The 27,673-nt window shown below is 49.6% G+C and overlaps 1 protein-coding gene across 2 annotated transcripts in view; it reads right to left on the bottom strand.

Moving 5' to 3' along the window:
• The window catches only part of BLK (BLK proto-oncogene, Src family tyrosine kinase), a 53,659-nt gene that overhangs the window by 9,090 nt on the left and 16,896 nt on the right, over positions 1 to 27,673 (bottom strand). The window contains exons 3-8 of one of the 2 annotated variants that reach the window (XM_084767725.1): positions 19,154 to 19,184; positions 14,437 to 14,542; positions 13,095 to 13,146; positions 11,083 to 11,176; positions 10,185 to 10,283; positions 8,907 to 9,010 (exon numbers count right to left, since the gene is read on the bottom strand). In XM_084767725.1, coding sequence (XP_084623851.1) covers positions 8,907 to 9,010; positions 10,185 to 10,283; positions 11,083 to 11,176; positions 13,095 to 13,146; positions 14,437 to 14,542; positions 19,154 to 19,170 — 472 coding nt within the window. In that variant the 5' untranslated portion in view covers positions 19,171 to 19,184. The remainder of the gene's footprint in view (positions 1 to 8,906; positions 9,011 to 10,184; positions 10,284 to 11,082; positions 11,177 to 13,094; positions 13,147 to 14,436; positions 14,543 to 19,153; positions 19,185 to 27,673) is intronic. The other variant, XM_084767726.1, reaches the window with a different exon arrangement.

Genomic DNA, 27,673 nt, shown 5'->3' with positions numbered 1-27,673 from the left:
GAAGAAGTCTCCCCAGATTCCGTATTACATCCTCAGCCATTGTAACACAATTTTCCTTTTCCTTTGTCTTATTTCTGCTCTCCCGGAACACTCCCTGTCAGCTGTCTGACCTGGACTTTCCCTCACATCCCTAAGCTGCCAGGGAATCAGGGAATCTAGAACAGACAGGATCATTTCTCAGCTATGCATGGGTCCTCTTTTGGGGTTGCCTGGAATACTGAGAAATGGAGGGCCGCCAAAGGACTTGGCACTTTAATATCTTTGACTTGAGGTCTGATAGCTTCCCCAGAGAAATGGCCAGTCAGGGCCTCCAGTCCCATGCTCTTCCCAGAAGCCTAGCTGGCCACTCCCCAGAGGTGTTTTTTTTTTTTCCCAAACTCATGCTGTGTTTTATAGTCTGTGTGGACATTTTCTTATAGACAAGGAAGCAGGTGGCAAGGGGTTAACACAGAGGAAGGAAGAATTTCCTGCTAGGTAACTTCTTTCCTTGAGCCTTGTGAAATGCCTCTGTCCGGCCCTGTGGCTGCCACAGAATCTCCCGTTTTTCAAACTCTTTATTTGTGAAAGGAGGACGTTGAGTGGAGAGTTAGCAGGAGGCTTGGGAAGCACCAGGGAGGTGCCCAACCCTTCCCTATGGACATCCCTTTGAGGACCAGTCCCACCCTCTGCCACGAGGGGTCAGACCTGGACACCTCTCTGCAGGAGGACCTTGCTATTGTGGGTACTTTCCTGTCACAGCTGCCCTCATCTCAAGACCTTTCCTTCTTGTGTCTTTCCATGCCAATCTGTCTCTCACAACCTACTTGCAAAAAGATGCCAAGAGGCAGAAATCCTGTCCAGCGCACCTTGAGCTTGTTTGTATGTTGGCCATAGACTGGATATTGCAGACTCCGCCCAAGCCGCCCTCCTCATTGCCCCAGTCCCTAAGGGCCCAGAGCTGGCACTATTGAGTTTATAATCCTCACTGCACTCCAGTGAGGACAAGTCCTTTTCTTGCCAGGATGCTGAGCATGTGTAGGGGCTAAAATATTCCTCACCTCCAGGAGATTCAGCTCCCAAAGCTTGAAGCCCTCCAAGGTCCTGCCAACCTTATGGTAACCGGGTATTCTTAAGGAGTACCCCAATACTCTCAGCCCCATGTCCATGGGACCTGGGACCTGCTGCTTTAGGAAGTGTCTGGAATTCCCTGGGTATATGGAGATGTAAGGATTCTGTCTGTCTGTCTGTCTGTCTGTCTGTCTGTCTGTCTGTCTATTTTGGAGCAGGGGTTCTCTGTGTAGCCCTGGCTGTCCTGGAACTTGCTCTGTAGAACAGACTGGCCTCAAACTCAGAGATCCATCTGCCTCTTCATTCCAAGTTCTGGGATTACAGGGTTGCACTACCATACCTGGCTTAGTATGTGTGTTTAAACATTTATTTTTATTGTATGTATTTGAATGTTTTGATTGCAGGTATGCTTGTGTACCACATGTGTGCAAGGCCCAGAGGCAGGAGGAAGAAGAAGAAGGAGGAGGAGGAGGAGGAGGAGGAGGAGGAGGAGAAGAAGAAGAAGAAGAAGAAGAAGAAGAAGAAGAAGAAGAAGAAGAAGAAGATCTCTTTGGGATTGGAATTACAGACATTTGTGAGCTGCCATGTGGGTAGAAGAGCAGCAAGTGCTCTTACTCACTGAGCCATCTTTATAGGCCCACCATTTTAAAAATTGTACTATTATTATTTTGACACTTTTGACAATGTGTAATGAATCACAGTCATTTTCACACACACCCCATTATCCTTTTTCGTCTCTTTCCCTCTCCCACTGAATCCTTTCTTCACACATTCCTTAGCCCTGACTAGCTACCATCTACCTTCCAGCTAGCACATTAGTGGTCCTCACACAGATACCAATAAGCAGCTGCCTGACAAGCCAAGGGGCGGCCCAGGGGCCACACGGCCTTCTCAGGCAGCTTCTTGCTTGGCTCACATATAAAGGCTTTGGCTTTGCAATGCGGGGTGGGGCTCTGCTTTGGACTTAATGAGGAGCATGAGTGTGCATGTGGGGACATTCCGCAGTGTTGGGTGAGAAAAAGCAAAGGGGAGACAGCACTGTGGAAGGCTAAAAAGCTGTTGAAGTTAAACAATGAAAAGAAGAAAGAGCTTCTAGACAAGCCCATGGCCTCACAGGGAAGAAGCCAGGAGAGGAGTGAGGGGTTCCTCTACACCCGCTTCCTCTACACCCGCCTCCTCTACACCCGCCTCCTCTACACCCACCTCCTCTACACCCGCTTCCTCTACACCCGCCTCCTCTACACCCGCCTCCTCTACACCCGCCTCCTCCTCTACACCCGCCTCCTCTACACCCGCCTCCTCTACACCCGCCTCCTCTACACCCACCTCCTCTACACCCGCTTCCTCTACACCCGCCTCCTCCACACCCGCCTCCTCCTCTACACCCGCCTCCTCTACACCCGCCTCCTCTACACCCGCCTCCTCTACACCCGCCTCCTCTACACCCACCTCCTCTACACCCGCCTCCTCTACACCCACCTCCTCTACACCCGCCTCCTCTACACCCACCTCCTCTACACCCGCCTCCTCTACACCCGACTCCTCTACACCCACCTCCTCTACACCCGCCTCCTCTACACCCACCTCCTCTACACCCGCCTCCTCTACATCGCCTCCTCTACACCCACCTCCTCTACACCCACCTCATCTACACCCACCTCCTCTACACCCGCCTCCTCTACATCGCCTCCTCTACACCCACCTCCTCTACACCCACCTCCTCTACACCCGCCTCCTCTACACCCGCCTCCTCTACACCCGCCTCCTCTACACCCACCTCCTCTACACCCGCCTCCTCTACACCCGCCTCCTCTACACCCACCTCCTCTACACCCACCTCCTCTACACCCACCTCCTCTACACCCGCCTCCTCTACACCCGCCTCCTCTACACCCGCCTCCTCTACACCCGCCTCCTCTACACCCACCTCCTCTACACCCACCTCCTCTACACCCGCCTCCTCTACATCGCCTCCTCTACACCCACCTCCTCTACACCCACCTCCTCTACACCCGCCTCCTCTACATCGCCTCCTCTACACCCACCTCCTCTACACCCGCCTCCTCTACACCCACCTCCTCTACACCCACCTCCTCTACACCCGCCTCCTCTACACCGCCTCCTCTACACCCACCTCCTCTACACCCACCTCCTCTACACCCGCCTCCTCTACACCCGCCTCCTCTACACCCGCCTCCTCTACACCCGCCTCCTCTACACCCGCCTCCTCTACACCCGCCTCCTCTACACCCGACTCCTCTACACCCACCTCCTCTACACCCGCCTCCTCTACACCCACCTCCTCTACACCCACCTCCTCTACACCCGCCTCCTCTACACCCGCCTCCTCTACACCCGCCTCCTCTACACCCACCTCCTCTACACCCACCTCCTCTACACCCGCCTCCTCTACACCCGACTCCTCTACACCCACCTCCTCTACACCCGCCTCCTCTACACCCACCTCCTCTACACCCGCCTCCTCCTCTACACCCGCCTCCTCTACACCCGCCTCCTCTACACCCGCCTCCTCTACACCCGCCTCCTCTACACCCACCTCCTCTACACCCGCCTCCTCTACACCCGCCTCCTCTACACCCGCCTCCTCTACACCCGCCTCCTCTACACCCACCTCCTCTACACCCGCCTCCTCTACACCCACCTCCTCTACACCCGCCTCCTCTACACCCGACTCCTCTACACCCACCTCCTCTACACCCGCCTCCTCTACACCCACCTCCTCTACACCCGCCTCCTCTACATCGCCTCCTCTACACCCACCTCCTCTACACCCACCTCCTCTACACCCACCTCCTCTACACCCGCCTCCTCTACATCGCCTCCTCTACACCCACCTCCTCTACACCCACCTCCTCTACACCCGCCTCCTCTACACCCGCCTCCTCTACACCCGCCTCCTCTACACCCACCTCCTCTACACCCGCCTCCTCTACACCCGCCTCCTCTACACCCACCTCCTCTACACCCACCTCCTCTACACCCACCTCCTCTACACCCGCCTCCTCTACACCCGCCTCCTCTACACCCGCCTCCTCTACACCCACCTCCTCTACACCCGGCTCCTCTACACCCACCTCCTCTACACCCGCCTCCTCTACACCCACCTCCTCTACACCCGCCTCCTCTACACCCGACTCCTCTACACCCGCCTCCTCTACACCCGCCTCCTCTACACCCGCCTCCTCTACACCCACCTCCTCTACACCCACCTCCTCTACACCCGCCTCCTCTACATCGCCTCCTCTACACCCACCTCCTCTACACCCACCTCCTCTACACCCGCCTCCTCTACATCGCCTCCTCTACACCCACCTCCTCTACACCCGCCTCCTCTACACCCACCTCCTCTACACCCACCTCCTCTACACCTGCCTCCTCTACATCGCCTCCTCTACACCCACCTCCTCTACACCCACCTCCTCTACACCCGCCTCCTCTACACCCGCCTCCTCTACACCCGCCTCCTCTACACCCGCCTCCTCTACACCCACCTCCTCTACACCCGCCTCCTCTACACCCGCCTCCTCTACACCCGACTCCTCTACACCCACCTCCTCTACACCCGCCTCCTCTACACCCACCTCCTCTACACCCACCTCCTCTACACCCGCCTCCTCTACACCCGCCTCCTCTACACCCGCCTCCTCTACACCCACCTCCTCTACACCCACCTCCTCTACACCCGCCTCCTCTACACCCGCCTCCTCTACACCCGCCTCCTCTACACCCACCTCCTCTACACCCACCTCCTCTACACCCGCCTCCTCTACATCGCCTCCTCTACACCCACCTCCTCTACACCCACCTCCTCTACACCCGCCTCCTCTACATCGCCTCCTCTACACCCACCTCCTCTACACCCGCCTCCTCTACACCCACCTCCTCTACACCCACCTCCTCTACACCTGCCTCCTCTACATCGCCTCCTCTACACCCACCTCCTCTACACCCACCTCCTCTACACCCGCCTCCTCTACACCCGCCTCCTCTACACCCGCCTCCTCTACACCCGCCTCCTCTACACCCACCTCCTCTACACCCACCTCCTCTACACCCACCTCCTCTACACCCACCTCCTCTACACCCGCCTCCTCTACATCGCCTCCTCTACACCCACCTCCTCTACACCCACCTCCTCTACACCCGCCTCCTCTACACCCGCCTCCTCTACACCCGCCTCCTCTACACCCACCTCCTCTACACCCGCCTCCTCTACACCCGCCTCCTCTACACCCACCTCCTCTACACCCACCTCCTCTACACCCACCTCCTCTACACCCGCCTCCTCTACACCCGCCTCCTCTACACCCGCCTCCTCTACACCCACCTCCTCTACACCCGGCTCCTCTACACCCACCTCCTCTACACCCGCCTCCTCTACACCCACCTCCTCTACACCCGCCTCCTCTACACCCGACTCCTCTACACCCGCCTCCTCTACACCCGCCTCCTCTACACCCGCCTCCTCTACACCCACCTCCTCTACACCCACCTCCTCTACACCCGCCTCCTCTACATCGCCTCCTCTACACCCACCTCCTCTACACCCACCTCCTCTACACCCGCCTCCTCTACATCGCCTCCTCTACACCCACCTCCTCTACACCCGCCTCCTCTACACCCACCTCCTCTACACCCACCTCCTCTACACCTGCCTCCTCTACATCGCCTCCTCTACACCCACCTCCTCTACACCCACCTCCTCTACACCCGCCTCCTCTACACCCGCCTCCTCTACACCCGCCTCCTCTACACCCGCCTCCTCTACACCCACCTCCTCTACACCCGCCTCCTCTACACCCGCCTCCTCTACACCCGACTCCTCTACACCCACCTCCTCTACACCCGCCTCCTCTACACCCACCTCCTCTACACCCACCTCCTCTACACCCGCCTCCTCTACACCCGCCTCCTCTACACCCGCCTCCTCTACACCCACCTCCTCTACACCCGCCTCCTCTACACCCGCCTCCTCTACACCCACCTCCTCTACACCCACCTCCTCTACACCCGCCTCCTCTACACCCGCCTCCTCTACACCCGCCTCCTCTACACCCGCCTCCTCTACACCCGCCTCCTCTACACCCGCCTCCTCTACACCCGCCTCCTCTACACCCGCCTCCTCTACACCCACCTCCTCTACACCCGCCTCCTCTACACCCACCTCCTCTACACCCGCCTCCTCTACACCCGCCTCCTCTACACCCGCCTCCTCTACACCCACCTCCTCTACACCCGCCTCCTCTACACCCGCCTCCTCTACACCCGCCTCCTCTACACCCGCCTCCTCTACACCCACCTCCTCTACACCCGCCTCCTCTACACCCACCTCCTCTACACCCGCCTCCTCTACACCCACCTCCTCTACACCCGCCTCCTCTACACCCGCCTCCTCTACACCCGCCTCCTCTACACCCGCCTCCTCTACACCCGCCTCCTCTACACCCGCCTCCTCTACACCCGCCTCCTCTACACCCGCCTCCTCTACACCCACCTCCTCTACACCCGCCTCCTCTACACCCACCTCCTCTACACCCGCCTCCTCTACACCCACCTCCTCTACACCCGCCTCCTCTACACCCACCTCCTCTACACCCGCCTCCTCTACACCCGCCTCCTCTACACCCGCCTCCTCTACACCCACCTCCTCTACACCCACCTCCTCTACACCCGCCTCCTCTACACCCGCCTCCTCTACACCCGCCTCCTCTACACCCACCTCCTCTACACCCGCCTCCTCTACACCCACCTCCTCTACACCCGCCTCCTCTACACCCACCTCCTCTACACCCACCTCCTCTACACCCGCCTCCTCTACATCGCCTCCTCTACACCCACCTCCTCTACACCCACCTCCTCTACACCCGCCTCCTCTACATCGCCTCCTCTACACCCACCTCCTCTACACCCGCCTCCTCTACACCCACCTCCTCTACACCCACCTCCTCTACACCCGCCTCCTCTACATCGCCTCCTCTACACCCACCTCCTCTACACCCACCTCCTCTACACCCGCCTCCTCTACACCCGCCTCCTCTACACCCGCCTCCTCTACACCCACCTCCTCTACACCCGCCTCCTCTACACCCGCCTCCTCTACACCCGACTCCTCTACACCCACCTCCTCTACACCCGCCTCCTCTACACCCACCTCCTCTACACCCACCTCCTCTACACCCGCCTCCTCTACACCCGCCTCCTCTACACCCGCCTCCTCTACACCCACCTCCTCTACACCCACCTCCTCTACACCCGCCTCCTCTACACCCGACTCCTCTACACCCACCTCCTCTACACCCGCCTCCTCTACACCCACCTCCTCTACACCCGCCTCCTCCTCTACACCCGCCTCCTCTACATCGCCTCCTCTACACCCGACTCCTCTACACCCACCTCCTCTACACCCGCCTCCTCTACACCCGCCTCCTCTACACCCACCTCCTCTACATCACCTCCTCTACACCCGCCTCCTCTACACCCACCTCCTCTACATCGCCTCCTCTACACCCACCTCCTCTACACCCACCTCCTCTACATCACCTCCTCTACACCCGCCTCCTCTACACCCACCTCCTCTACATCGCCTCCTCTACACCCACCTCCTCTACATCACCTCCTCTACACCCGCCTCCTCTACATCGCCTCCTCTACACCCACCTCCTCTACACCCGCCTCCTCTACACCCGCCTCCTCTACACCCACCTCCTCTACACCCACCTCCTCTACATCGCCTCCTCTACACCCACCTCCTCTACACCCACCTCCTCTACATCGCCTCCTCTACACCCGCCTGCTCTACACTCCACCTTCTCGTTCCAGTTACATGGGCTTCTCAGTCTGCATAAGTTATTACTACTCACATTTTTGCATGCATTATACATACTTCATGTTTTATAGTAAAGAGGACATTCAGGAGGAGCTGGGGTGCAGAGGAGCTGGGGTGCAGAGGAGTTGGGGTGCAGATCAGTTGGTAGAGGGCTTGACTAGCGTTTAGGGTTCTGGGTTTGTATCCCAGAAGCACAAAAACAAGCGAGGCCTTGTCTCCAAAACAAAAGAAAACAAAACAAAAGTCGTTATGAAGGAATGTCAACTGCATGTGGCGGCACATGCCCGAGATCCTAGCTGTGAGCAGAGTCCAACGCAACGTTAGAAGGTTAAGGTTGGCCTGGTCTGCCTAGAAAGATTCCCTCTCTCAAAAAAAAAAAAAGAAAAAGAAAAAGAAAAAAAAAGAAAAAGAAAAAGAAAAAAAAAGAAAGAAAGAAAGAAAGAAAAGAAAAGAAAAGAAAAAGAAAACCCAAAGGGGGAGGTGGAGGGAGGAAGAATGTTATTTAGAAAACAGCAGAGAAGAGGGAGGGGAAGAGAAGCAGTTATCTGCAGCTGGTGGCGGCAGCTGACTCAGTTGCAGACAGATTTGAACCCCTGAGTCTCAGGTGTTGCCTCTGACCTTCTACTTCCCTGGTAGATGCTCCATCTACACCTGGACACAGGCCACTCCCCAACCTCCTGTGACCTGCCAGCTTCTGACTGAGATGATTTTGAAGATTCTTTGAGCTTCTCGACTCTGATTCCAAACCGTGCCTGGGGACTGAGGGCTATATGGTACCTTTCCTTTCTCAGCCCCCACCTGCCTCAGTTCACTAGTTTGTGACCACTGTAGCATAGGGGCGTTCCACTACCCCTGTCATCCAGGTCCCAGTGGTGTCAGTCTTGGGGCCAGGAGAACAGCTGGTGTGGACAGCCTCAGAGCCAGCTTCCAGGAAAGGACATGGGGCAGAAGCCATTGAGCATCCCTCCCACTCTGACTGAGGCCTCAGTGGGAGCATCCCAGGACCACGCACCTTTATTGCTCTCACTCTCTCTGATGAGGAAGGAGCCGGCCTTGTTCATCGGAGCCAGCAACTGCCTCTCAGCATCCTTCCGACTGATGGTCCTGAAGAACCATCTGGAAAACAGCAACAGTGGGTGAGCCTCAGAGTTGCTAACACCCCCTAAGCCAATCCCGAGGTGTTTCTTCACATCCTGTTCAATTAGACGCCCCCTAAGTCCCTGCAATCCCATTCCATCCCATCGCCCATCAACTTCTGGGCTCACATTCTCCCTGAATGAAATGAGAACATAGGCTAGGTGACCTCTATTAGTGTTTGGTCTGCAAAGTCATACCTGATCCACCACGCTCTCCCTGCCCAGACGTTGTCATGAGTTTGCCATTTGCCATTGGGTGAATAATGTCACTGCCAGAGGCTTCCTTGGTCTGGATTCTTTCTGAGTCATCTCTCTTTAGCGTGGGGCTTTCTGGCACTTGTGGTGGTGAGATCTAAAGTGTTCCCTACAGGCTTGTATGTGGTCTCCAGCTATTGGTGGTGTTTTGGGAGGTTGGGGAGCCGTTGAGATAGGAGGTCTAATTGGAGGCCATGGGAGTGGCACTTGGGGTGACAAGCCAACTCAGCTTCCCTGATGGAGCTCTAGCTGGTCCACTGAGATGGAAAAGGTACCCAGTTGTGAACCCGACTGTCTTTCCCACCAGGAAGGATTGTACTCTCTCAAACTGCGAGCCAAAAGGAATCCTCTCTTAAACTGTATTTTTTTTAAGTAGTAGCTAAAGAGATAACTAATTCAACATGGTTCTGGGGAAAAACGCAGGGCCCAAGGTGAATGGGAAAGGAAGGAGGCAAGTGTCACCACCGTGAGGTGAGGCATGCCCAAGTCTCTCCATCATATGAGGGAGTAGGTGAATGGCCTAGGTGGATGGACCTTCCTGGTGTGTGGAAGCTGGTGATGGAGATGAGGAAGAATCCTTGTGGGGACTGAGCCCTAGAGTCTGTCTCTGTTGGTGGTGGGAAGTGGTTGCAGGTCATCGAACCTTGCTATAGATTCTGGAGTGGATCAGACACTGGCGATAGTCTCACCCAGAGAAGCTAGGAAGCAGGTGTCTCTTCTCTTAGATGGAAAGACAGACAGACTCCCTTGGAGTCACTCAGAGGGGTAGATGATGTTTAGATCCTCCAATTCCCAATCTGTCACCAACAACCACTATTAAGCTCACTTCCTAGTCCTGTCGTGCACGGAGGGCTAAAGCAGCCCTGACACCTCTGGTCTGAGGTAACTTATCCACCTACTTTTCTACTTCCAGGGTCTCCACTGGGGCCACAAAGTTGCTGGGCACGTAGCCCTCTCTTCCGGTGATGAGTGACCTGGCCAACCACCAGTCTCCAGTGCTAGGCGGATGTGGGGGGAGACAGAAATATGACAGAGGGTCACATAAGATGCTTTGGGCAGCTCCCAGCACCCCACAACAGATCCAAGTTTGGTAGGAGACAGGATGGCAAAGACAGCCAGCCTGGTGAGGAGGTGCTGTGGGAGGGGCTTAGACCCTGTGCTGAGCATGTGATTGGCAGAAGGGGCCATGGCGCAGAGGAGAATGGGACGATTTGTTTAGACAGCCTGACTAGCCTGGGGGCCGTGTCTTCTATCTACCAAGCAGCCCCTGTCTTAATGGATGGGACAAGTCTGAAATTTATGGAGCAAGTTGGAACTGGTTAAGAAAACAAATGCAGGAGGGCTGCTGACAAGGGAGGAACTGGAAACCTATGTAGGGTCAAAGGTCAGGGCATTTATATGGGTTCAGCTCAAACCCACCACAGAGCTTTAGGAGCAAAGCCGGGCCTTGGGGTTCCAGGGTGTAGGCCTGAGGGGCTGGGAGAACACAAGTGGACACTGGAGGGTGGTCTGAGAAAGGACACAGGAAAGAAACCAAAGTGGGGTAACTCTGTGGGGGCCACTCAGGCTTCCTGTTAGGTTTTAACAGCAGCCAGAAAGCTGGAATAGAAACCACTTTTCCAGAAAGACTTGAGGGGAGGACAATGACTCAAGCTTAAGAAAATGCTGGGGGTGGGGTGGGCAGGAGAGGGACATGGCAGTAGAGAAGACCCTCAAGAGGTGCCCTCAGGGTGTGGTGGGTAAACTAGGGAGGTGGACAATGGTGGTCCTTGCTGACAGGGGACATTAGAAAGTTACCTCTTCAAGACCTGGAGTTTCTCTCCCTTCAGCACCTGCAGGTCCCTGTCATTCACAGCGGCATAGTCAAACAGGGCCACCACGAAATGCTCCTCTGGAAAGAACAAGGAAGAGATGGCTACCACTGGGGTCCACAACAGAAGTGGAGGTCTGGGGGACTGTGTGGTGCAAGACATCCTCCACCTCCTAAGAGGATTAGTGACAGGGAAGCCACGTTATCCTCTTTCGACAGTGAAGACGGAATTCTCAGGAAGTGACACCCAGACCCATGGCCACTCTAGGAGCAGGCTGACTCTCATCGCCTAGCCCATCTTCCCTTCAGACCTAAGGCCCAGACGGAGATTTGGGAGGGCAGCTACATGGAGGCAGACATTGCCAGTCCTCAGAGGACTACAGGCCCAAGCCTGGGAGCTGGTAGCTAATCCTGCATCCGGCCTGCCTCTGAAGTATCCAGCATCCCTTCCCAGTTGCTATCCCAAAGGTCACGTGACCACTCTAGCCCTGCCCTATCTATGGTGTTGGTGTTCAGAGCTTCCCAGTGGCACCTCTGGCTTTCAGCACTTGAGCATCTCTTGGAGGGATGTTGACATGACGGTGGTCCTGAGGCAGCAGAAGGCTCAGGAGCATGGCGGATACCTTGATCACTGCTTGACACCAGGGCTCCCTAAATACATGGCAGAATCTCTTGGAGACTTGTACCTTGCAGATGGCCTAACATTGTCACCGATGGGAGGGTGTGGGCTGAGGCTGGGACCTTCCCTTGGTGGGTGGAGGTTTGGCATGGATGATAGGAGTTCCTTGCAGGGTTAAAACTCAAGTTCTTGGGCTGGAGAGATGGCTCAGTGGTTAAGAACACTGCCTGTTCTTCCAAAGGACCCGGGTTCAATTCCCAGCACCCCACATGGCAGATCACAACTGTCTGTAACCCCAAGATCTGACACTTTCACACCAGTGCACATAGATTAAAACTAAATAAAATATTTTTTAAAAACGACTCAAACTCTTGCTCCAAAGGCTGTCAGCTATCTCCTTCCCTTGAGCCTCCATTCTAAAGATGGAAACACCCGCTGCTAAAAATTGAAGGATCAACAATCTGCTGGGAAATATGGTGTCCTTAGCTGGGTAAAGGACACTGGATGACAACACTGACCAGTTCCAGCACACTGCTCATAAAGGTGACAGGCTTGAGCTCTCCCAGGACAGAAGAGGTGTGTTATCCACTGTGACACCCACCCCTCAGTCCTGTAATATAATAGTCTGTGTGCTGCGTGCTCCACACTTCCTGTGAGTAAGTTAGTAAAGGAATAGCTTGTATGGATGGGCGTGGGGAAGCCAGCTCTGAGTGAGGCACCATCCAGGGAACAAAGCCTGAGTTGTGGCCCAAGAGGAGGCTCATTCATGATGTGACTGCCATAGTCCTGTAATCGCAGAGTGGAGTCTGGGATGAAGGAGGCAGCACTGGTGGCGAGAAGGTTCTGAGGGAGACTGAACACAGATAGAAAGAGGCAGGAGGTGTCCTCCACACAGACCAGACCTCATGCTGAGAAGAAAGGACCCAACAGCCCTGCTGCCCCTTGAGTTTGGGAGCTAGAGTCTCCACACCAGGCCTCCACAGTGCCAGATACACTCCTGTAAGTCTTTCCTTTGTTCTCCTTTACAGCTTGCAGAACATTTTTTTAAAAATATTTATTTATTTATTTATTTATTTATTTATTTATTTATTTATTATATATACAGTGTTCTGCCTACATGTACACCTGCAGGCCAGAAGAGAGCATTAGATCACATTATAGATGGTTACAAGCCAGCATGTGGTTACTGGGAATTGAACTCAGAACCTTTGGCGGAGCAGGCAGTGCCCTTAACCTCTGGGCCATCTCTCCAGACCTTGCAGAACGTTTTTTAAGCACCTAGTTTCCCCCACTCCTTTCCAGCCCTACAAGGCCCAACCCAACTGCTCTGGCTCTAACATGTGACATGGCCTAGAGAGATGCCCTGATGCCCAGTCTTACCTCTGTCTGGGTGCTGGTTAGGAGATGGAGGGGCAAGGTGGTTGAAGACAACCTTGGACAGAAATATACTGAGTTAGTGAGCAGTCTATAGCAAGGGTAGACTAGAGGACCCTGGAGAACCAGCCAGCCAGGCAACCTGTGGGGACCCACTCTGAGGAAGGAAGGTGGCCACCACACAGGGGTACTTAGATAAATTCTGTATGCACTGCATCGACTCCTTGGAGCACCATGGTCACCCCGGCCACCTACCATCCTTGCCTTGACCATCTATGGAGGTTTCCCAGCTTCAAAGGGGATAAAAACCTGTCACCTCAGTTTAAAATCTAGCTCTACCATTAAAAAAGAAGTTGAAGACAAGAATTTATTGGTTAAAAAAATTTTTATAAATTGTGTTTCCCTAAAACTCAATAAATATTCACAGGGTGTCTCTCCCATGGGTAGACTTCTGCACATGCGTGCCAGGCCGTAGCACAAAGGATATGCCTAGTATAATAATAGTCACACATAAAGCATTTTTCATCATGGCAACAGTCCTATGATCCATGGTGGAACAGTGAAATAATGAGCTATATCTACCAATCACAGTTTGGTCAAACCTCACACACTCTGTGCTGGACCCACGGACTCTTATTCCCCCTGCAACTGAAGCCTAAATAAACCTTATTCTCTGAGATGCCCCAGTCACAGTGTTTTGTTACTGTAACTAAGGCAGGTGCAGTAAGATCAGCTGTCTCGAACTCCTGCTGCTCTGACTCGGTCACGCCGGACTGCAACCTACAACCATGAGCTAAATAGATGAAGAAAGGGTCTCGGGATAGGAGTTCAGGAGAGATGACTCCAAGTACCTCTGGCAGGTGAAATAGTAAGGAATTGTCATCTTTCTAAAGTCAGTAGGCATTACACAACTCTTAAAAGTTAAGTTCTAGGCTTTTATTTGTTAGTATGTCACTTCCGGGAAATAATGACATAAGTTTGAATTTGCCCATATTCTCATTCATTCATTCATTCATTCATTCATTCATTCACTCAATAAACATCTCATTGTATGCAGAGTCTTGTGTGACACTGGGATAAACAGCTAGAAGAGAGACCAGAGTTCATCTATGAAATGATACCAGCAGCTTTTGCTCCCATCAGGTCTCTGTTGGGATCTTGGTGATGCCCACAGTAACAGATTGGACAGGACATAGGTGCAGGCATGATTCCAATTGCCCCAAACTAATGGATTTGTGACCAAGCAGGAAATGAGATGAAATAGTCATCTAGACACAGGAGCCCCAAAGCACTGGTTCAGGGAGTGCCTTGTGCCTTAGATCTTTCCTGGAAGAGGCTGATCACTTACCAGGGGTGGCAGGGGCGGAGGAGCCTTGCTGTGGGCGTGGACCTTCACAGGGCTCCAGCCCTTTCCCTTCTCGCCGACCTGCCTCTTGCTACTCAGCAGCCCCATCCTGCAGGAGAACACATGGCAGACAGTGACAAGAGACCTTAAGGCCTTCGGTCCCTGTACCCAGCCCTCTTCTGGTTAGGAGTTTGTGACAGTACAGCTTTCCACATCAGAGCATGGGAGAACAGGCCAAAAGAGCTAAGCTAGCATCCAACCTTTTCACAGTGACCCAGAGAAGGAAAATGACTGTGTTTAGGACCTAGACATCATCTGGCATGGTTCCCACTTTTTCAGGGATAGGAGTCTGACCCCAGGTCTGGTGATCTGGGTTTTAGTCTTATTTTGTCAGTGGGCTACTATGTCATTCGAAAGTTCCTCTTCCTCCGTGGGCCCAGAAGCCCCTCTGTCAACAGTGAGATTTTATATGAGCATGTCTATTTTATTTTATTGTTGTTTGGTTTTCCAAGGCAGGGTTTCTCTGGTGATCATGTCTAATAAGGTGCTGTGCAGCTGGAGTTTTTTGGATGAGATGCTATACACAAAGGACAAACCAACAGATAGTCTGGCAGGCATCGAAGGCCAACCATAGATGCCCAGTAACACTGGAAATTTTGTGTAGAGGTTAATCATGGTCAGTTTTGTTCTTTGGTTAAGAATCTTAGCAAATGTGAGAAAACCCCAAATCCAAACAGCAAAATGAATACACAATGCCTTTTTTGCTTATTTTGCTTATTGATGGGGGAAGGGTACAGACTAAGGGACAAAAACACAACCAAACAACAATAAAATAAAGATGTGAAGATAATTTTTAATATTCAAAAAAAATTTTAAGTTGTGTATGTGTGGCCATTAATGCAAAGCTGTGTCTTCCACAAGATACTTCTAGAATGTTAATATTGTTTACTTTGGATGATAGGACTTCATATGATTTTTATTTTCTCTTATATAACTTCCTATATCCCATGAGCACCTCCATAGTGAACTCTTGTACAAGGAGAAAAGTTAAAAGAACATCTTAGCACTTTTTGCCTAGCAACAGTGGTACTTAGGGCCTGGGGGAAAGAATAGTTTTTATAGAACTACGTGGCTGGGTCTCAAGCATTCCCTAACCTCCCCATCTCCCAGGTTCAATGACAAGTCAGTAAGAAGCAGGTTCTTGAACCTTCCCTGGACTTGAGAGTTCTCCTGCACCTGTCCAGGTGACCACACTCATGTCTTCTATCTAGTCAGCCGCCAAATTTGAACTGCCTGGAAAACATGTCCGCTGATCTAGCAAAGTTGAATACTCAAAGCCTCTGACAGGAAACCCAGCTCCTGTAACGAAATGACCGACTGCTTACATTCCATGAACAGCTGGATTTCAAGGGCTTTAGGGAGCGCCCAGGTCCTCCATTGAGTCCGGCTACAGACTAGTCACACAGGAGGTGGTGTGACAACTTTCCTTGTGACTGGGCTTGGCTAACCCTACAGGAGCCAGAAAGTGCAGAGGTCCACCAGAGCAGAGGGAGCACATGCAGGCCTGGTGTTTCAGGGGTCTGGGCTTCATCTAGAAAAGACTGGCCTCCCCTTCAAGGATGGGAGGAGGGTGTGAGTCCCCCCCTCTGTGAATGTGTGTGAGTGTGTGCTTGCACAGGCACACACTTTGTGGATTACCCAGAGGAGGGTGGGAGATGTTTATTGCTTAGAAACTAACTTGACCCCCATGTAGCAGACTCTCACAAGAGCCGGGGAGTTCCTGTCTGTCCCTGGAGAGGTGTTCAAAGCCCGAAACCCAGCCTCAGCCAAACAAGGGATGTGGTGAAGGCAACAGTTAAAGCCAGAGAGCAGAAGCCCTGTATTGACACCTGCTGTGTGTGTCATGGTTGATGAGCACTCAACACCTCTGACTTTGATGTTTGCAATAGATAGCATCAGTGGCCTGGCTGCTGTAGTCCTTGCATCTGAAGCGACAGGGCCAAAAAGGTTTTAAGGTGACATGGAGAGTGTCAGAGCAGCTCCTTGAATGATGTGACCAGCTCACACAGGGAATAGGTGGACAGGTGACCCTGCCAGGACGGTTCAGGTTCAAGTTTGGATGCCTATTTTCTCCTCTGTAAGGGATGCCACTTGCCTACGGGCTTTCTAGGCCATTTCTTCCTCCCCATCATTCCAGCAATGGTGGTCAGGGGTTTGGTGACCAGAGCTCAGAACAACATGCCTGCTGACTTTGTAAACAATGGGCAAATCATTTCACTTCCCTGAGGCTGTCTCCTTGTTGATGGGAAGGCATGGGTCCATTTTTAGCACCACAGACAAAATCTTCTGCAGAAGGTATCCTCGAATGCACCCAAGAAAGTTGAATAATCGATCTCCCATCTGGGATAGGATCTAAGAACTCTGGGATTCTCAATTCCATCTTGTCTGTTTGGCTTTTCTTCCCACGGTCCATTTCTACAGATGTATTTTATTTGTTCCTGTGACAATTGGCTATGTCTATTTGTGTAAAATAAAGGTAAAGTGCACCAAAATATCGAAAGAATTGTGTGAAAACTGCCGCCTGAGCTAAAGCAGTTGTCCTGACACCTCTGAGCTGTTGGCTGAGTAGCTGCAGCTCCAGGGCGGCTGTGATTGATTGTTCAGTCACTCACTGATGTGCTCCTGGCTAGGCTCAGTGCACACCTGTTTGGGCAGGTTGATGCATAAAGAGCAGATATGTGGATGTAAAGTCCAGGGCCAACACCCTGTACATAACTAACAAACACACTAAGTCACCCTCCCTCAAGATGAGGACAAGGGAGAAGCAAGGAACAAACAAGACATCAAACAAACAATTTGCTCTGTTGTTGTTCCCTTTATATTTTGGATTAACACAGACGATGGCCTATTTTTGGATGCAGATGAACTGGTGAGCGGCCTGTGAGATTCATGATCCTTTCCCTCCCCCAGGGCTTTGCAATTTCCATAGTGGTCCTGCATTGGGATTGTCTGTCTTTTCTTTGGGGGCCAAGGTTTGGTAGAGGGAACCTGAAGGTTTGGTAGTGGGTGGAAAGACCAGTGGGAGTTCCTTAGGTGCAGCACAGCGGTGGGCCATTTGTGTACCTCCACTGGCATCATTACTCTAGAAACCCTTGCTTGTTATTCTAGAAACAAGGGACCCCTGGTTGAAAAGAAGTATCACAAATTAAGTCATCACTAGATTATATGGCACCAGGTCTGTCTGACTCCGATTCATACTTTTGAGTGGCGGGTGGGGCTCTCTCTATTCACCTATCCTGACACTCCACCCACAGAACGGTTTTGGGGTCCACACAGCATAGTAAGCAAAAGTACCGAGTGAGTGTACTTGTTTGCCCTCCAGTGTCTTGCTTAGGATGTCTGTGTATTAATTGGAGCGGTGATTATTTCTACCCCCGGGGTATTATAAAGACTGAATTGGCAGCACTCAGTGTTGTTATATTTTAGGACAGTGCCTAACTTTCCTAAATGTCTAATAGGCACTGTAGTGATATGCTACGCACAAGGACAACCAACGGTTACAGTTCTTTCAGTAACCATGAGGGTTAAGCGTTACCAGTCCCTTTCTGCAGAAGGCAGCTGGGGGACAGCAGGAAGCTTTCTACCATCATATAGTGAGGGAATAGCAAGCCCAGCCTTCAACATAGACGCGACTCAGCATCATTCCCTCCACACCTGAACTCGGAGCAGCCTCAGCCAAGGCTCCCAGGACTCTACCATCTTTTGTTCTTTTGGCCTCAAACATTCCGTCTCTGCTAACAATGTGCTGTGTCTTACACGGCAGGCAGAAGGTACAGAGCTCAGCCAATACTTACTCAAGCTAGCTTCTAGCTTGTTTTGCCTTTGAGATTCCAACACAGCCATACACAACATGTGATTACTATTCTCTTGCCCCAACTTTGACTAGCTCCATGTTCCTTGATTTGTAAACTACAAGTCCATAAAATGTTCTATGTTTTTGCACTTTTCTTCCTTGCTATGGCTCAGCTCCCCCACCTCTGTGTGTGTGTGTGTGTGTGTGTCTGTCTGTCTCTTTCTCTGTCTCTGTCTCTCTGTCTCTGTCTCTCTCTGTCTCTCTCTCTCTCTCTCTCTCTCTCTCTCTCTCTCTCTCTCTCCTCCTTTTTTATACATGGAGCAAAAGCCACAGGTTCCATGGGATTCAGAAGCATCTTTTCCTGGTACAGATGTTATCTAAGGTGATGTGTCCTGTATGGAAGGCACACAATGTAGTGATGCTAAGATGGGTCAAAGCTCAGGTAGTCTGTCCCTATTGTCCACCAAAAATGTTCTCACCATTTCAGGTGATTTTTCATTGATAGTTACAAAAGCTATCACCCCTATTTCATAATCTGTCTTATGTTTGTTAGTTGAAAGGTGAGAGAAGAAAAGACCAGGAAATGGGAACCTCAGAAAGACACTGTCAATCATAACCCCACCACAGGCAGGTAGTTTCAGAAAATGAATTTTTTTTCCAGTAGCCAAATTATAAAGTGCATATAAGAGGTGTTTAAGGAAACGCAATCCAAATTGTGTGCAATACTTGTAAAAGGCTGATCATTTGGGGCCAGAGAGATGGCTCAGCAGTCAAGAGCACTTGCTGCTCTTCCAGAGCACCCTGATTCATTTCCAGCTCCGACATAGCAGCTCACAACAACCTGTGACGACCTGGGTGCTCCCTCACCTGTGGTGCTCAGGCATCCATTCCAGACAGGCTACAAACAAACACACAAATATTTTTTTTTTAGAGAGCTGATTACTTAATAGTCCCAAGACATCTCACGTCACAGGATTAACCATATGCACTGGCTAATTTTATGTCAACTTGACACAAGCTAAAGTCATCTGAGAAGAGAGAACCTCAATTAAGAAAACGCCTTCATAAGATCTGGCTGTAGGCAAGCCTGTAGGGTATCTTTATAACCAGTGGTTGAAGGGACCGGGCCCACACCATTGGGTGGTGCCATCCCTGGGATGGCGGTTTTGAGCCCTATAAGAAAGCAGGCTGAGCAAGCCAGTAAGCAGCACTCCTCCATGGTTTTTGCATCAGCTCCTTCCTGCCTCCAGGTTCCTGCGCTGTTTGAGTTCCTGTCTTTCGATGATGGACAGTGATACAGAAGTGGAAGCCAAATAAACCCTTTCCTCCTCAAGCCTGCTTTGGTCATGGTGTCTCATCACAGCAATACTAACCGTAACTAGGACACATCCTACTTAGCTCCTGAGCAGTCTATTTTGCCAGCACGAGCAATGGGCTTGGGAACAAGATGTGGCTTTGTGCCATAGTGCTGAGTGAGTGAGGACCTCCGGGCATGTGCAGCTGCATGTAAAGGGATACACTGTTAGTGATGGCTGAGGCGCAGTGAGTAGGAGGCACTCCTGTGGGTGTTCCAATTTTATAAAACCGATTTTTCCTGCTGTACAAATGTTTCCACCCCCCACTGCGGTAAATCTGGTAGAGAAGATTTTCTGATGATAAACAGTTTGAGGGTTCCGAGAACTACTTCCGGAGGGAAGATGACCTTCTTTCTTGCGGGGCTGCTTGAAGTACGAGGCATGCCCCTTTACGGTGCATCACCCTTGTGTAACTCCGAAGCCTCGGAGGAGCCCAGCACACATGGGTGTTTATATGCATGAATAAACTATGTGAACCAAAATTCTTCTTTGAAGGGGATCCCATGGAAACTTATATTGTAAATAATCCCCCCATGAGTGATCAGGGAAACAGGTTAATGATCTGCTTTCGTGTCAACATAGCTACCCCCGTGTCTTGCGTTGATTGCACAAGGGTTGCAATCTCCTCTTCAGGGTTAGCTTCTTGTGACTTTTAACAATTCAGTGAAATTTTGATGCTGGAGCTCATTACTTCTTAAGGGAGCTTAATATGCAGCAAAGGATTCTGCAGTAAGCAGCTGACCTGAGCCCCAGTCCAACAGTTCTGCCACAAGGTGGGGTGGGGTCCAGGATCTGCATTTGAGGATACAACCAGACTGATGCTAGTTCACATAGATACTTTCATTTGCCTTTGCTTCCAGATTATACATTGTAATAGGGACTGGTATTTCTTTTAGTTCACCATAAACAACGCTAATTATCCTCTTGTCTGTAAGTGAAATGCCTTTTTTCCTGTCTTCCATACAAATATTTCTTATATGGTGCTATGTTTCCTGCATAGTTTGTTAGCAAGGGAAACGGCTTCCCTTTCTGTACCATCTTGTGCCTCTGCGGCACTTTCCATCTTGTGCCTCTGCGGCACTTTCCAGGTTGCAGAATGTTTTCCTCTCCTCTTACCCTTTCTTGGCTGCAGATCTTTCTCTGAAATAATCATGAAAAGGACACACTTGAAAACTCAAAATTAATGACTGAAAAATAAGATAGATATGGATGGTATGGCTGGCATTTGAGTTGAGGATCTGAGATATAAATAGAAAAAAATCAATGCAGAAACTAATTTAGAAGACTAGACAGGCAGCAGGGATGTCTACACTCACCGCTCTGATCCAGTATCGTTATAAGAGTCCAGCAATAAGACAAGAAAGGAGGGGCTGGAGAGATGGCTCAGAGGTTAAGAGCACTGGCTGCTCTTCCAGAGATCCTGAGTTCAATTCCCAGCACCCACATGGTGGCTCACAACCATCTGTAATGTGGCCTGATGACCTCTTCTGTCCTGCAGGTGTACATGCAGGCAGAGCACTGTATACAAAATAAATAAATAAACCTTAAAAAAAAAAGACAAGAAAGGAAAACAAATAGCATAAGGTCAACAGGCATAAATAAAGAGTGTCTTTACTCATGGACGACTAGGTTCTTTCCATAAAGAAATCCCAAACTAATAGCCAACAAATGTAAAGATCTGGAGAGACGGTTCAGTGGTGAAGCGTTTACCACCAAGTCTGACAAACTGGTTCAGTCCTCAGAACATGGTAGAAGGAGAGAACCGCACATGAGCACTATGGTGCCTGTGAGTGAGTGTGTGTGTGTGTGTGTGTGTGTGTGTGTGTGTGTGTGTGTGTGTGTAAAATAAATTTTCCTAAATATAATACATGCATCTCTTCTCATGCACTTGCAATGAGCAATGGGGAATGGAATTTAAAAAAAAAACATTCTCTACATTAACACCAAAGTATAAATCTATGAAATGTGTACTGAGAACATATGAAAAAGCTACACATCCTGATAGCAGATCTAAGGAAACGGAGCTCTACTCGGTTCATGACTACAAGGGCTCAATTGTCAGCTGTCAGCTCTCGAGCGCAGATTAAAGTAACAAGAACCCCAGCCAACAAGTTGTTTTGTGATTGTAGACAAGGAAATTTTCAAGTTTCTATGGCAAGACAAGATTAGAAGAGCCAAGTTGAGAACAAAGTTGAGAGTCCATCCTACCTGAACGCGAGCCTTACTCTTAAGACACAAAGTGGTATTGTGAAGGAATGGATCCGTAGGCCTGTGGATGCCATAAAGAGCCTAGAAATACATTTTACTTACTTACAAATTCAGTCCATGGCTCGTTGACAAATGACAGAGGCAATTCACCAGACCAACAGGTAATAGATGTGTGAGAGCATTGGATACCACATGCCAAACGAGAACATCTCTCACAAAAACAACATAAACCAGATCATGAAACTAATTATAAAATGCAGAACTTAAAACTTCTAGAAGACAACATGGGAGAAATTAGGTGGCCTTGTGTCTTTAAATTTTTTAAAATTACAGTTATTATTTTTGTTGCCTGTGTGGGTGCAAAGGCATGTGTGTATGTACCTATGTGCATGTGTATATCTCTGTGTGTGTGCATTTGTGTATGTGTATATGCATGCATGTGCCTCTGTGTGTGTGAGCACATGTGTGTTTACCTGTGTATGGGTCCCAGGGATAGAACTCAGGTCATCAGTGAGCACTTTTGTCCACTGTGCCGTCTCTCCAGGCTTGGTAATATCTTTCTTAAAGCAACAGGGGTTTTTTTGTTGTTGTTGTTGTTAATTAAAATTTCTAGTGTACAAAATAGTGAGTTCTGCTATGACATCTTCATGCATACATATCATGCTCTTATATTTACCTTGCCCTGGTAATAAATTACCTATTTATTTGTTGATCTTATCAATGATGAGACAGGGCCTCTTGAGACCAAATCAGGCCTAGAACTCTTAACTGTCTTGCCTCTACCTCCCCCTCCCAAGCACTGGGATTACAGACATGCGCTAACACATCTTGTAGGAAAGATTAAGCTTTGTCTCAGGTGGAAGCAGTCTTGACGGGCTTTACCCTTGGGGCACACCATGAATACCTTGTGAGAGACTGTTTGGAGCCTTCCTGGGCTTGGAATTCAGGAAGCCTACCTAGGAACTCCACCGTGGCTATTGTTTTCCTAATTGACCCTCGAAGGGAGAAGGGACCGCCCTTTGCATATGACTGGGAAGGTGGGGGAGAAAAAAAACAAGAGGTAGAAGGAGAGGAGGAGAAGGCGCGGAGAGAGAGGAAAGGACCGGACCAGCTCGTGGGACTGAGACACCTAAGGACCCGTCCTGCCGAACGGATTCCAGGAGGTTTTAATCTTCTGTCCCTTTAACCTTTTTTTCCTTCTTGTATATGCTAGTTGGGTTGTATAATAAAGTTTAATTGTTAATAAACTGAGCCAACAACATCTGGTTTGGTAATGCCTTTTTAGATTGAACACTTACAGCATAATGCATGAAAGAAGAAATTTAGTGTTAGGCTTCCACTTATCAAAGAGAAACAAAAGATGATGAATACAGAGAGTCTTGCACATATACAGTCATAGCAGCATTACAAGTTAGCGTTCAATTGAAAAAACAACAACAAAAATGTCCATTAGCTATAAACGGCTTTTTAAAAATGGGCGTAATGAGCCATGACGCCTCCAACAACATGAGTGAGTCTGAAGAGCACTGTGCTATGAGACAGAGGCTGAATACACAAGAAAACATGCCATATTCTTCCCGACGTATGAAGGGCTGGGCGTGGGAGATCAGTGACCGCCGGGGAGGGGGCATGGTGTGAGGAACCGCAAGAGGCAGGGAAGGTGAGAGGCGCTGAATGCAAAAGAGCAAAGAGAAACTTTTGGGGGTGGTGGAAGTGTTTATGTCGGGGAGGTTGCACAGTGTGTTCACCTTTCCACTCTGGTGTGTTTGTTTGTGACAGAGTCTCACTCTATATCCCAATGTGGCTTAGATGTCAACCCTTCTGCCTCAGCCTTCAAAATCCTGGGATTACAGATGTGAGCTCACATGCCTGACCTGGTGAGTTTAATTTTCACTGTCTACCTAAGTGCACTCACTTATCTCCATAGAGACATTCCAAATCATACCAAAAAAAAAAAAAAAAAAGCCAGGGGGAAGCGCCCCTGGTACACACGCATTCACAAGGGAAAGAAAGTTCCACTGGGAATGCAGTGTTCAGGGCGAGGACAGCGTGAGACAGGAGATTCTGCTTGTGAAATGAATCTCTGAATACAGACGGGGAAACAAAAGACGCTTCGCCAAAGCGCTACACCTGGCCAATTTCCCCTCAGCTGTGTTATGACTCTGTATGAAAAGCCTTTGTGTGTGCCTCATTATTCTGCTTGACAGAATAAAAACATCGCCTAGTCATAGCACTGTGATGGTTGTTTTCGGTTAACTTATTTTAATAGTAGCTTACTGATGTGATGAGGCTCAGTAAAGCTAATAAGAGCTCAGGACAGAATAAGACTTAACCTCTTGCACACATTGCGTACAATAACATAATAAGTTACATTATAAGCATTATTAATAAGTATATATAATAACAGCGGAGCAAAAAGTCGGCTGTGCAGCTCAAAGTGGAGACTGTGTAGACAGAGTTGGAAGCTGATAAATGAAGGCTGAATATACAAGGAAACCTGCCACATTCTTTCCCATGTAGGAGGTACTGGGTGTGGGAGATGGGCGATTGTCAGGGAGAGAGGATGGTGGGAGGGACCGATGAGACAGAGATGGGGAGGGGGGGGTTAAATGTGTTGCTTTCAAGCATAAAAGTTGATCACTAGTGAAAATGGGAGGGCTGCGGAGGGGAGGGCTTGGGTGGTGGCATGCAAGGAAAGAGGTGGCAGAGCACAGGCCTGTCATGCTTTTATGAATGGCTACCACTGAGGTATTGGAATTCACACCAATTTGTTTATTCTGTGTGTGTTCACATGTGTCAGTATAGAGGCCAGAGGCTTAACTTAGCTGTCATTCCTCGGGAGCTATCCACCTGGGTGTCCTAGGTCACTCACCAATCAGGCTAGGCTTATTGGCCAGCAAGCCGCGGGGACCCACCTGTCTGTCTTTGAGGGTTAGGATTGAGAGCATTTGCCGCCAGACCTGGCCTTTTTACACTGATCTCGGCATCCAACTCAGATCCCCATGCTTGCACACAAGCACTTTACTGACTAAGCGACTCTCCAGTCCCTCAGACTCACTGGGTGGTGGTGGCGGCTCACGCCTTCAATCCCAGCACTCGGCAGGCAGAGGCAGGCAGATCGCTGGGTTCGAGGCCAGCCTGGTCTAGACAGTGAGTTCCAGGACAGACAGGGTTACACAGAGAAACCCTGTCTCAAGAAACAAACAAATTATCATTTGCTTCTGGGAGGGAAGCCCTATGGGATGTCTGGGAGGCAAACTTTTAGTTTTCAGCTGACATCCTTTGGGGCTATCCAAACAAAACAAAACAAAAACAACAAAATGTATTCATGGATAGAGCATATAATTACAACCTGTAGCTAAGGAACAAATGTGTAGGTGAAAATTAGTCGTGTGGTACTAGAGACGGGGACTAGGAAGGTAAAACATCCAGAATACATTACTGTTAGGCAGAGAAAATTGCTGGGTGGTTTTTCATGACATGATTGAAATGTGTAAAAGGAAATAAGAAGTGAGTCTGTACATGTCTGAAGATGTAAAGAAAATGTGTGGAAATCTATGGAACCAAACAAACTGCTAATGTTGGGTGAATTCGTACCTCTGCAAGAGCTGTTGAAACCTTCCTAAATACTTTTTATAGAGAGAAGCAACCCAAAGAAGACCAGGTAGTCACTCATTAAAAACAATAACAAAACAAAACAAAACAAAAAAACAGAGTGTGTGTCCTGAACCTATCTGAAAAAGGCAGAGGGCCAGGAGGAAAGTAGCTTCCCAGCCTTGGCCAGCTCCATCCGCCCTTGCAGAATGAAACCTATTATCCATCAAATCAATGTCCTTTCTCTTTTACACAGTGATTTGTTTTTACCACAGGAAATTCAGAAAACAACACGGGAGATAAACATTAGCCCCTGCACCATCATCCAGAGACAGCCACTGTTAACACTCTGGTATGTAATTTTCCAAGACCATTTTATTTTTAAAGCAGCAAAAATGGGCTCATTAGCTACATCCTGTTTTGCGACCTGCTTTTGAAAGAACGCATCACAGGTGTCTTCCTGCGGGTGTCTGCGCTGTCTCCTTCACTGCTCATCGGTCTAGCATGCCTCTGACTATTAGAGCTTAGCATTTTCTGTCCTTTCTCTTACACACCACTTTGTTTCCAATATCTTTTGCATCCCAGACGCTGTGTGTAAATGTTCTGGATCGGGGTCTTAATTCTGACTGAACCCCTCCTCTAATTTTTTGTCAAGATTAAATTCCTATGGGTGGAATTGCAGTTGTGTAAGTGTGGAGCATTCTCCGACAAGTCACCAGGTGGACCCCTCGGAGTGTAGGGTCCTGTATCCCCCTGCAGCAAAGCGTTTCACCTTGTGTCCTTTCTAAGTTTCTTATTAAAAAGTACTCTTCCCCTTTTAATTTCACCTTTTTGTTAAGCTGGTAATATATGTAGATAATCTGAATATTTGGAGATTACACATTCACAAAGGAAAATCCCCCCAAAGCCCCAGCAGCAGGCTGTGGATGAGGCCCGTTGGCTGTTCTCACCAAGAGTGCACAAGGCCCTGCGGTCCACCTGCAGCAGGACACAAAGCCGGCGGAGGCGCAGTGGTGCAGGCTCCTGATGCTGGCAGCTGAGGGGTCAAGTTCAGGAGGATGAGGAGTTCAAAGTCATCCTCACACACCAGTTTACTTCCAACACCTTTCACACCCTAGACAAATATGTAAACACTCTGGGCTGAGTGAGGTCTTAACTCTGACTAAACCCTCACCTAATTTTTTGCCAAGATTAAATTCCTGCCAGTGAAATTGCAGGGGCGTAAGCACCTGGGGTGCAAGAGGTGCTGGAAGTAAACTGGAATATAGAAGTTTAAGGCCCACTTGAGCTACATGAGATCCTGCCTCAAAAAAACAAAATAATTCCCCCCCCAAAAAACCCTATAACTGAGGTTACAGTAAATAAAAATAGCTACACCAATGGAAAACCATTACAAATAGTTACCACTGACATAACTGGGGCCATTGCATATACACGCGTACTTAAAATACTCAGACCATTGATCTTGTTTAATAACTTGATTATTTTCATGCACACTACATTGTGAATTACATTTATAAGTAGGCATAATTTAATTATATTTATTATTAATTATAATTATATTTAAAATTAGGTAATTAAATCAAGTTTAATTTATAAGTAAGTAAATATAATTTACTCCCTGCCATTCTACATCTTTACCATTAACTTATATAACTACTATTGGGTCAAATAAGTTCTTTTCAACCTTTGGTGATTATAAATAAACAAGATTGTAAACATACTTGTAAAATATTTATTGATTGGTTTGTGCATTTTAAAGAATTGCAATGATACTTATTGATGGATTGATTGATTGGTTGTGTGTGTGTGTGTGTGTGTGTGTGTGTGTGTGTGTGTGTGTGTGTCGCGCACACTGTGATCTGTGTGTGGAGGTCAGAGGACAGCTTGTAGGGGTTGGCTCTCTCCTTTCACTGTGTGGCTCCCAGGGAACAAACTCAGATCCTCATGCTTGGCAGCAAGCTCCCTTTCTCATTCATGTCACCTGCCTCACTCCCACCTCCACCCCCACCCCATGCGACATTTTTAAAGCTGCGATTCTGTAAGCAGGGCTACAAAACAGGTAAGTAGGTATCAAATCTAGGCACTCATTTAGGCTTCTGATGTGTGACGGTAACATTGATTTACACTCTCAGCACTGAAGAAAAGCCCATTTTTTACTTCCCCGTCAATGGACAAAAGGAAAGAAAATAAAGCCAACCTTGGTTGTTAAAGGCAAAGTGATAAATAA

This window comes from Acomys minous, assembly GCF_964271855.1.
Source record: "Acomys minous genome assembly, chromosome: 18".
Classification (NCBI taxonomy): Eukaryota; Metazoa; Chordata; class Mammalia; order Rodentia; family Muridae; genus Acomys; species Acomys minous.
This window is presented reverse-complemented; position numbering and strand designations above follow the sequence as displayed.